At 39.7% G+C, this 10,698-nt stretch overlaps 1 protein-coding gene across 1 annotated transcript in view; it reads left to right on the top strand.

Annotated features, from left to right (window-relative positions):
- The first annotated feature begins 808 nt into the window (after window positions 1-808).
- Window positions 809-10,698, top strand: part of MMP2 (matrix metallopeptidase 2) — a 50,630-nt gene continuing 40,740 nt past the window's right edge. The window contains exons 1-4 of the mRNA XM_048816783.2: window positions 809-1,149; window positions 5,540-5,766; window positions 7,710-7,858; window positions 10,003-10,131. Coding sequence (XP_048672740.1) covers window positions 997-1,149; window positions 5,540-5,766; window positions 7,710-7,858; window positions 10,003-10,131 — 658 coding nt within the window. The 5' untranslated portion in view covers window positions 809-996. The remainder of the gene's footprint in view (window positions 1,150-5,539; window positions 5,767-7,709; window positions 7,859-10,002; window positions 10,132-10,698) is intronic.

Here is a 10,698-nt window from a genome sequence, read left to right as displayed (position 1 = left end):
TTGTGATAAAACCATGAGAGTTGGCCGCACTGTGCATGAGATAAAAATGAAAAGTACCCAGGAGTGTGGCAAAGTGAGGTTGCACTGGTACAGTTACACCGATGGATAAAATCCCTAGCATAGACAAGGTCTGGATCCCACTGCATCCACATGAGATTGCTATTGTATCTGCAAAATCAGCCTGAGTGTAACTGTACTGAGAGGAAGAGAGAATGTACTTTGCTTTCAGCGGACAAAGCCACATGTCGGTTATACAGGTTATCCCAAAGGAGTGTTGATCAAAATTTTATATCACATACTATGTGTTCTGTACATGCCAGAGAGGGAGTCCCAATGAGTCCTGTGTGCATAGATCCATGGTTCATGTAGCCTGATCAGGAGTGTAACAAGACTTCTCTCTCCTGTGTTGGTGTACAATCTAACTCCAAATGTAGCCCAAAATGTTTACTAAAATGCACCCTAATGTATTGAGACACACAGGACTGAAGCATGTTTGGGGCAAGAAAATAGTTTGAACAACATGATGCAAATACCAAACTTTAAAAAAAATCCTTAGGCTTTTATTTTTAAAATTTACTAACCATGCATATGATACCTCATCAGCAATTAATCTTCAGTCAGATTTTGTTCCCAGTTGCACTTGGGCAAACCTAGGGCTTGAATGTAATTAAATGAGGGCAGAATTTGGCCTTTTGTCTCTTTCAGCCTAAATCACTATATCTGCCTGTGGCTACCTTAAAATCACAGCAAATCACATCTGGTAACTGCCCTTTTTCTCATGTTTCCACTGGTTTTCAGACTTCCTCTTGTGGTAGCTTGAGACTGCGCATCTGGATGTTTTAAACATACAAAGGAATTGCTAGAGCAAGCAAAAGGGGAAACGGTGCAGAGAGTTAAGATGTGCCGATAAGCAACTGGTGGACTGTGCAGCTAAAGTGACCGACAGTCCGTGAGGAGAAATCTCTTTGCAAAGAGGGTAACTCGAGTTCAGGCAAAATGAAGACTCACATTGTTTTTAGCCTTTTTGCCTTCATTTTTAAAGTACTCGTGTTCCAGTTATATTTTTTTCACCAAATTTTAGCTGCACCTTCCCCAATCATTAAGTTTCCTGGAGACAGCTCCCCCAAAACAGACAAAGAACTAGCAGTGGTAAGTTTTGGTTTTTGCTTCAGATTGATATTGTTGTTCTCCATAGCAGATGTTTCTTTCTGGTTTCAGCTGAGACTAGGGAGTGACTGACTGTAGCCTTTTCTCTCTAGAGTCTCTGGAAGGGAGAGCTGGTTAACAAGGATATCAGCTTTCATATGCAAAAGCTAGAGCCAAATAATGTTTCCTCTCTTAAAATTTTTAAAGCCAGAATGGAGAGTCTTTTTTTCCCCCACTCTGAAGTCTGAATATGTCAGAAGAATACTTTCATTAATTGCTGTGACTTTCACTAAAGTGGTAAAAGGAGGGGAGGGGGGAGGGGGGAAGGGGGGAAATAGATAAATTTAAATTCAAAGTAAATAAAATGGAATAGAAAAATATAGGAAAACACTTACATAAACCTGAACTTATTGTTTGCAGTTTCCACAGCTTTTCAAAAGTTTGTTTTCCCTGTTGTTTACTATGCGTTGCATAAGCACAGCTTTAAGGGACAATTATAGCTAAAAGCTGTTCTGAGCTTCAAAGAAGATAATGACTAGTTCTAACTTTGCAATATACTTTCCTAAGCCAAATTCAATCCAGAACAAAGGAAAGAGTTTGGGATTTCAGAATTTGACACTAGCAAGTTATGGATATGTAGGATTTTATCCTAACCTTATTGTAACCCTGTGGACCTTCTTAAAATGATATAATGGGGAAATCCATTTTCGGGGGGAATTATAGAAGGATAGATTATCCTTATTTTAGCATATAAATTATAGACATTTCTCTTCTTCAACAGTAAATCCATTTTAAGGAAGATTGAGATAGATTATCCTTATTTTAGCATGTAAATGATAGAAAGTTGGTCCTTCTTTCTTTAGGAGTTGATGTGCATCTCAGGGAAACTTGCCAGGCAGAAGGGAGGTTTGGGGACAAGGGGTGGAGAATTTCCAAAAGGGGGTGGAGATGTTAGCAAAAGCAAGCTAACTGACCCAAAATAGCAATTTCCAGTCTTGGCTCTCACAGGACAAATCACTAAAGGTTTTACTGACCTTGGCAGCATGACAATGGGTCATATATTTCTAACGGTACCTCAACTGTTCTTAAATACTCTCTCCATTTTGTTAGACACAGTCAGGCTTTTATTGAATAACGGTAATCATCTCATCTGCATTTCATTCAGCAAACTGATTTATTGTGTATATTCCAAGGAAAATCACCGGCTGCTTGAATGTGTGAGTTCTTCTTGGTTTCTCTTGTAGTATTCCTAGATAATGCTACATGACTAGGTTTTCCTTGGGCCTTGGATCTGAGTAAACTTACAGCTCAGAATCAGAACCTAGATCAATATTTTGCAGCTGGACTCTGTTTCTATGATGGCCTGAATCAAAACCCCAGAGAACCACACTTCCCTCCTGACTTTGAGAGAGGTGAATTTTGTAGCTCAGGCCAAGATATAATTTACATTACTAAAAGCCTGTTCTCATAGAGAAGCTGGCTGTGTTCATTTCTCTTCAACCCTAACTCCATTGTAGGGAAGATTGATATGGGTTATCCTGATTTATATTTTAGCTAGTAAATATTTTTATTGTGCCTCTTTGGTCTTATTGTTCAGCTATGTCCCAAACTATAGTATATGGGAACAGAAGCACCCTGCCCCTTCAGACTGCCTATAAACTTTTGCCCCATACACCCTAGTTTTGAGACCATGGCACATATTTGAGAGTTAAGGACAGAGGCATGATCAGGATATTTACATGCCAATATGAAAATCAGGATAACCTATCCCAAGTGCTGATATGGGTAAAATGTGGTGTTGAACCATTTCACATGAAGCTAATAGGCCCCATTAACTATGCTCTGGTGGAAGGAACCTCATGGTGGCAGAACAGCATGAAGAATTTGCATAAGATTTGTTTGTTAATTTATATGCTGATGCAATGGTCTCCAGAGCAAAAATGCCACCTCAGACTTGTGTCTCATCAAATCTTATAGCTAAGCAGGGTCAAACCTGGTCAGTACTTGAATGAAGCACCTTCAGAGGAACCCAAGTTGTTGCACAAAGTTAGTATATTGCAACCTTCCTTCTGAGTCAACAGTGAACTATTTCCTTGGCACGGTGATATGGGGTGCTGAGTTGGTGGACGTGCCAGCTTTCTGATGAGGTCCAGGCCCTGACCACTTTTAGTCATTAAAAAATCCCTTGCTACTTTTTACTGTTGTAGGGATGTTTGCCCTGGTATCTTGTTTAAACTCAATTAGAATAACTGTATTCTAGCTGCCATGTTTTCTGTTGGTTTAGGATGGTTCTTCACTTTTTGAATACAGCACATACCCTGCCTTCCATTCTACAATGTGTGTCAGGAATGGCTGAAATGATCCTTTTATACACGCACACAGAACCTGCACAGGGATTTGCAGACAATAGACTTCAACATGGAGTTCCACTGAAGTCAATGAGTCTGTTTCTACACAAAAGTGAAGGTTCCCCAAGGATCACTTTGTGAGATCAGGGCGATTAGTTTGTAGCTAGTTTGTCAAAGCATTTGGGATCTTTGGATGAAAGTTATGGTCTAAATATCAATTAGTCATTATTATTATTACAGATGTACCCAAACCAATATCCTCAATATGTATCTGAACACCATCAAACTTTAATAGGGATATCCATTCCCAAATTGGAACATAGTACCTAATCCAAATCTCATAGTTGGTCCAGTTTCTGTTATAAGCCAAACCAGTCCCCCAGGTCTGAACACCTTGAGCTGTGAAGATTAGGTAGGGCTTTTGAAATCGATCTCTGGATCCAAATTTTGAAGCTAAGCCCTCTAATTATAATTTAAATTAACAGCCTTTTGTGTACCCACTTCTGTTTGCTTTGCATCCTATAATAGCGTGCACTGTATGTATTAGAAATAGTTTAAAGTCTTCTAAAAGCTCCAGGGGGGGAAAGGAGAGTATTTTGAAAGGGGAAATGAAGGATCAAGTTTTGAAACTCAGAATAGGACTGCTACACAATGTTTTATGTATTATTTTATGGCAGCTTCCACAATATGGTAGGTGATTTCCAGACATTCAAACAGGGATGGTCTCTGCCCCAAGAAGCTCACAGTGAGACAGACCAGGAAATTATGGGTTAGGGTAAGGGAAGCATAAAATAGGGATTTGCTTTTTTGGTTGGTAGGTTGGTTAGTTAATTCTATGCATATACACATTTGGGGGAGGAAAACACATACCTTAAAAGGATAATCATAACAACGATGGTATGCCTAATTCTTGTGTTAAACAGAAGCATCCAGTTAATCAGCATACAGATGAATGGTAGGACTTCTTAACTGGGATGATTGCTAGGAAACAACTGAGTGTAATACACGTCAGTGATTAGACACAACAGGCCACAAAAGGCATACCCTCATCCATTTTAAATGGAAAGTTATTTCCAAGTGATAAGCGAAGCAAACCAGTACCTTACATGCCTTTTTGTTCTCTTCATGTGTTTTAACCGTACAAGGGCTGATGAATGAATCAAATTTATGAAAATAGAGTTGTTTCTATAGAACAATGTAGAGGAAACACAGTGAGAAGGAAAAATGGGTAAGTGCTGCCCTTTGTGTTTCTTTACAATTCATCATGAAGCCTGAATGTTGTTTCTTAAAGAAAGACTACTTTGTGGCCTGTTTGTTACCATGGACCTATCGGGAAGGTCAAGGTTAGTCTTTCCTTGTTCTGTTAGAGGAGGTTTCAGAGATGTGGATTGTGCGCTTCTCATATTTGATTGTATGGGGGGAACAGTAAGTGAAGCTTTAGCAGACTTCTTTTCTTCCAACTGTTTCTCAAGCATTTGAGTTAAACAGAGGAACAAAAAACAAATCTAAAACCCCAGTCAGTTCTAACAGTCTGAATAAAAAGCACTTTCCCTCTTAATTAATATGGTTCCATTGGTTTCCATTGATATCATGACCTCAGAGTTCTTCAATCATCCATAGACTCTTCCAGGAAAAAAAGGATAGACTAAACCTGAAACTCTAAAGTATAAAACAAGCAGGTTTATACACAATAAAGAAACCCATAAAAGATGAACCCATCATTTCCTTTGTAGTTCATTTTTAATGCTTTGTGCTCTGCTTTTTATAAAGCAATTCATGAAATAAAGACAACAAAGTATTCCAATATATTTCTAATAACTGGAACGACTGCTTAATTTAGCAGTATTTTGTGTCCCAGGAGGTCTGTGTCAACTAAGAAGATTATCTGATGTTGGTTGTTAACATAGTAATTTTAAAAAAAACCTTACAAAGTATAGACAGAAAAGTTAACATGCAGTGTCAATAATTGTAGGGATGTCTCTCCGGTTGCAGAGTTTTGAAATCTTTGTTACTCTGTGTGTGTTTTTCCTTTTCCTTTTTTAAAGCAATACCTGAATACATACTATGGGTGCCCAAAAGACAACTGCAATTTATTCGTGCTGAAAGATACTTTGAAGAAAATGCAGAAATTCTTTGGGCTGCCTGAAACAGGAGATCTGGATCAAAACACTATTGAGACGATGAAGAAGCCCCGCTGTGGTAATCCAGATGTGGCTAATTATAACTTTTTTCCAAGAAAGCCAAAATGGGAAAAAAATCAGATAACGTACAGGTAATACCTTAGCAATATTGCTTTTTCACAAACTTAGGATGCCTTGAGAATTGAAGTGCTGCAATGTGGCATTTAGAAATGGAGGAATTTTCTGGTGGCCTGAGCTCCAGACTTTGAACCAGGGATCTCCAAATTATAATCCCTTTGTGTGTGGACAACCACTGGAAAATGTCTGTGAATCCCCAGAATTTAAAGTTTAATGAACATTCATCCAAAATGTGTGCCATAAATTCAAGGAGAGAAAGGATTGTCTTGTTGTTAAAGTGGAGGAAATCTGAGTTTTATTTTGTTCTGCTGCAAACTTCCTCTGAAATTTTGGGCAAGTCATTTAATCTCACCTCTGTCTGTACAATAGGCATAATAGTATTCCTGACTGCACTGGATAATTATGGGGATAAACCCAACAGTGTTCAGAAACTATGGCAATGAAGACCAGAAGCTACTAAAACAAAGGCATTAAAATTATTTCCTTTTTACTGCTCTTTAGTGTCTAATCTTAAGATTTTTCATCCAGTCAGGGACCTGAAGGAATACCATGTGACTTTAGTAACTCATCGTAAATAAGAAATAATGAGTAGTCAATAGTGGAAGTGAACAGTTTTCAAACAACATGGAGGCTGAACATTTTTCACCCAAGTGTGAATACTTATGAATGACAAGGCCCTTACAGATCCAGACTGGTTCATGAAAAACTTGCAAAGGTGAGGGAAAGAGGGAGAAAGGATTAATATTCCTCACAACAATTTGACCAGCTTTATTTATGACTGTGAGGCATTCTGTCTAAGAAGCAGCAAACATATTTCATGGATGATAAAACCACAAAGAATTACGGTCCGATCCTGCTCCTGTTTAAATCAATGGCCAAACTCCCACTGACTTCAGTTGTCCAAGATGAGGCTCTTAATGAGGGGATCAGAAATCCTCACAGATTCCTCCTAGCTGCTTTTCTGTGTTCATCCTTCTTTGGCTGGGGGCGTGGGGGTGGGGGGGTGTCAGAGCATCCTTCATAGTGTGAGTAGCCCAGCGAACTCTGGAGAACATTGTGGTAGATTTGCAGGCCTTCTTTTGCTGTTGTGCTCCAGATGATATCATCCCACTGCAGTAATCCCAGACACAAAGCCAATCCAGTAACCACAAGAAGCCGCACAGTGTTGGAAGCTTTTCTTTAGCAGGAAGATCAGTGTCTGAAATGAGATGCATGAATAAGTCCCGGTCAGCATAAATCAAGATGAAGAAAGAGGTGCACTTGTGAGCTGTCCCTCTATTTTATGTGCTTGTGTCTCCCCTTCTCAGTCTTCTCGGTCTGTACCGCATCCCTGATGGCAGGGTTGCTGGGCATACCGGCAAGGAATTAACTATCATTTAGTTGACCCAGAACATGACTAAAAACAATAAGGTGATTTTTAAGCTTAAGGGGCAAAGTACCCATTTTTGGAGCTCCAAATTGCTTCTGGTAGTTAGGAGGCTCCCAAAATTCTGATGACTCAGTGCGTGCTTGTGTACACATATGTCTAATAGGATGATATGACTGGAAGGACCTTTAATTCTAGTGAAGCAAAATATTGTCAGCTATGGCTCTTCCAGTATGCCAGCTCTGACATACAATTCATATTCTTAGTTCAGAGTGCATTAAAAATGTAAGTACTACAGACACAGGTCAAATTACCGCTTATGTATGATGCTGTTTCCTGCAGTGTCCTCATTCTTAAAGGAAATATCAGTAACTCTCTGGCAGATTATTAGAGATTGTTCCCAACAAATTCTCAATACCCCTGAGCGTGGGGAATGTCCCGATCTTTTTTGCACAGTTGGCACCTCCCTTTACCAAAGGACTTAATTTCACTGGTACTTTCAATACTTTAGACAGCAAGCTGTAAAGATCAACACATTTATGTGTTGTTTAATTTCTGAGACGGTGATTTTTTTTTCCTTTTACCTATAAGGATTTTAGGGTATACACCGGATTTGGACTCTGAAACAGTAGACGATGCCTTTGCCCGAGCCTTTAAAGTCTGGAGCGATGTCACACCACTGTCATTTTCCCGAATTAATGATGGAGAAGCGGACATTATGATTAATTTTGGACGATGGGGTATATTTTCTATTTTTACATATGCCTTTGGTTTTCTTCCTTCCATTAATCCTCAGTATTGGAATGACCTACCTTCAAGTGAGCACTCCAATGAGCTTTTCTGGCAAACCATGACCTAGTTTCCACTTGGTTTGTACAGACTATGTCAGATTTCACAAAGGGGTGTGCGTGCGTGTGTGTGTGCATACACATACACCTTTGATTTATCTGTTACAAGAGAATTGCTAGGGGACAAAAAGTATTTCTGAATTTAAACTATCAGTAATAGAAACTGGGAAATATTGGGCCAGATCCTTAGCGGATGTGAATTGGCATAGGTCCACTGAAGTGAATGGAATGATATTATACTGTTAATTTATAGATCTCTGCTAGGTTTTCAAACGTCTTCAAAGGTTATTTGCAGAGGGTAGACTATTCTAATACTCCTAGACACTACAGATGAATTGGGACATGGCATCTGAACTTCACACTTAGCCTCTATTTACTTTTATGGGCTGAACTGAGGCCCTTAATCCAAACATAGTTAGCTTTGGGGAGTTCCGAAATCTAGATCTGAACAGCCAGTGTTATTAGACTTGATCCAGTTTGATTTGTTAATTTTACTTCACACAGAAAGAGCCTGGGTTTCATAAGGGACCTCTGGCATTTTAACCAACAAGCTGTAGAGAGCCATATACTTTTTAATAAATATATTCACATGTTCAGTATTTTGGGAGACGGCATTTGGAACCAAAGGGAACAGCTCATGGAAAAGCTAAACTCTCTGAGGAGGTCTGTGTTTCAAGCTTGTTTTCTTTGCTTAAGTTAGTGATGGGTTAATCTCAGAAGGCTCAGAGATGGATAAGCACCCAAAATTTCTGATTCTTACCAGGCCTGTTTGGTCCACAAAACTGAAGTCTCACAAAATCCAGAGTGCTCATGCTGATTTTAGTACCTCTTGATTACAGCAGCCCAGAAATAGCACAAGAATTGCTTCCCCTATAGTATTTTATACTTAAGTATACAATATAGACATGTTTCAGTTCTTTGTAATCACTGTTCACGCCCCTGTGTGTCAGAGTCAAACTGGTGGGGACCCTATACAGCATTTTGTTGTTGTTGTTCACAAGTTTTCTCAAACCAAGTCTTTACTGATGAAGACTAATGCCTGATACTTGGGAATATTGGGGAGAAGAAACTCCATTAATGTCAATGGAGTGAGGCCAGCACAAATTAGGTACAATGGAATAGAGACTCCAGCCTGCGTATTTAGGGCTTCTGTCAAATGGCAACACATCAGACCAAAAGGCTTTTAGTGATGTAACTGGAGACACTGGCAGCTTCGGTGGTCAGGTCACTGTGGTGAGAGAGCTGTGAATAACAGGGTTATGCCCTTGCCAGCTTGCGTTACCCAAGGTGGTGAGCTTCCAAGAAAAGCCTTCAGTGTAGTAACAGGAGAACTACTGAAAAGGCAGTTGCCCGGCAAGCGGGCTGAGGCTAGACATGGTTGATGTGGAAGTAGGATGGACTGAACCACAGACATCGGGACACTGAATAGGAGTCAGCTTTTCAGGGATTCGCTACTGAGAAAAATGAAGCTAATTTGCCTTCCTGTGAGCAGCACTGGTAGCCTGTGCAAAGAGAAGGGGACATACAGGGGAAGATAGCAGAGTACATTGTAAATGAATAGCTTGCTGTGTAACTGACTAAAGGAGCCTGCAAAGACAAATAGGTCCTCATGTCTGATGCTGTCAGTTGCAGACTGACAAGGACAGTTATATTCCTCTGAAAATATCACTTAACTACAATGTATATTTTACTGTTCTCACCAGTCAAAATCAAGAACATGTCATGGATGTGTATAGCACAGTGTAATGTGTGAGTATCTCACAGAGCTTCACTAACTCCGGAGTACCTTCCAAATATCCTTAGTGCATATAAAGAAACATGCTGTAATACACACACTAACCTTGTGTGCTTTCTTTTTTATATGAAACAGTTTCCTCTCCTAGGGTCCAATCCTGCAAACTTTCTGCATGTGATGTATTCCCAGTGATATCTTCATTGGGAATACCCATGTGACTATCTTTACTCATGACTGTGTTTGCAGGGTTGGGCCCATTATAACTTGTAAGTGCTCCTCTTCTGTGTTCTTTCTTGTGCAGAGCATGGTGATGGATATCCATTTGATGGCAAGGATGGCCTCCTAGCTCATGCTTTTGCACCTGGGCCAGGTGTTGGAGGTGACTCCCATTTTGATGATGATGAACAGTGGACTCTGGGAGAGGGACAAGGTACCCAAACATTTTAATGTTTCAAAGCATTTGAAATATAGACTGCAGTGTCTTAAATGGTGGCCAGAGATCTGTTACTGAAATGACTTAAGCAGTAAATGCTAGAACAGAACTATGACTCTGGAAGCTGATGGTTATGCATTTTAATAATTTGAAATTCTGCTTTTATTGAAAGTTTATATAATTTTTTAGAAAAATTTGAATATTTCTCCCCAAAATTAGAATTAATTATGGACCTGATCCTGCAAACCTTTACTCATGTGAGCAGAGAGAAGTGAGTAAAGAGCCCTCAAAGCAGAAGGGCCAGGCCATGATTTTCAAGAGTGACTAGGGATTTTGAGTGCTTCCATTTTTGGGTCCCAACCACTGAGATACCTTTAAAGGGGCTTCCTTTTTAGAGGAAGAGAGCTCAGTGCTTTCTGAAAACTGGGCCTTTCTAAGTTGGACACCACAAATTAGTGATCACTTTTGAAAATGTTGCCCCATTATCTTCAGTGGGACCATTCAGATGAGTAAGGATTTGTCGGTTCATGTAATCTGTCAAAAGCTTCTGAGTTCTGAGCTCTG

Source organism: Caretta caretta, chromosome 12 (genome assembly GCF_965140235.1).
Source record: "Caretta caretta isolate rCarCar2 chromosome 12, rCarCar1.hap1, whole genome shotgun sequence".
Lineage (NCBI taxonomy): Eukaryota > Metazoa > Chordata > Testudines > Cheloniidae > Caretta > Caretta caretta.
This window is presented reverse-complemented; position numbering and strand designations above follow the sequence as displayed.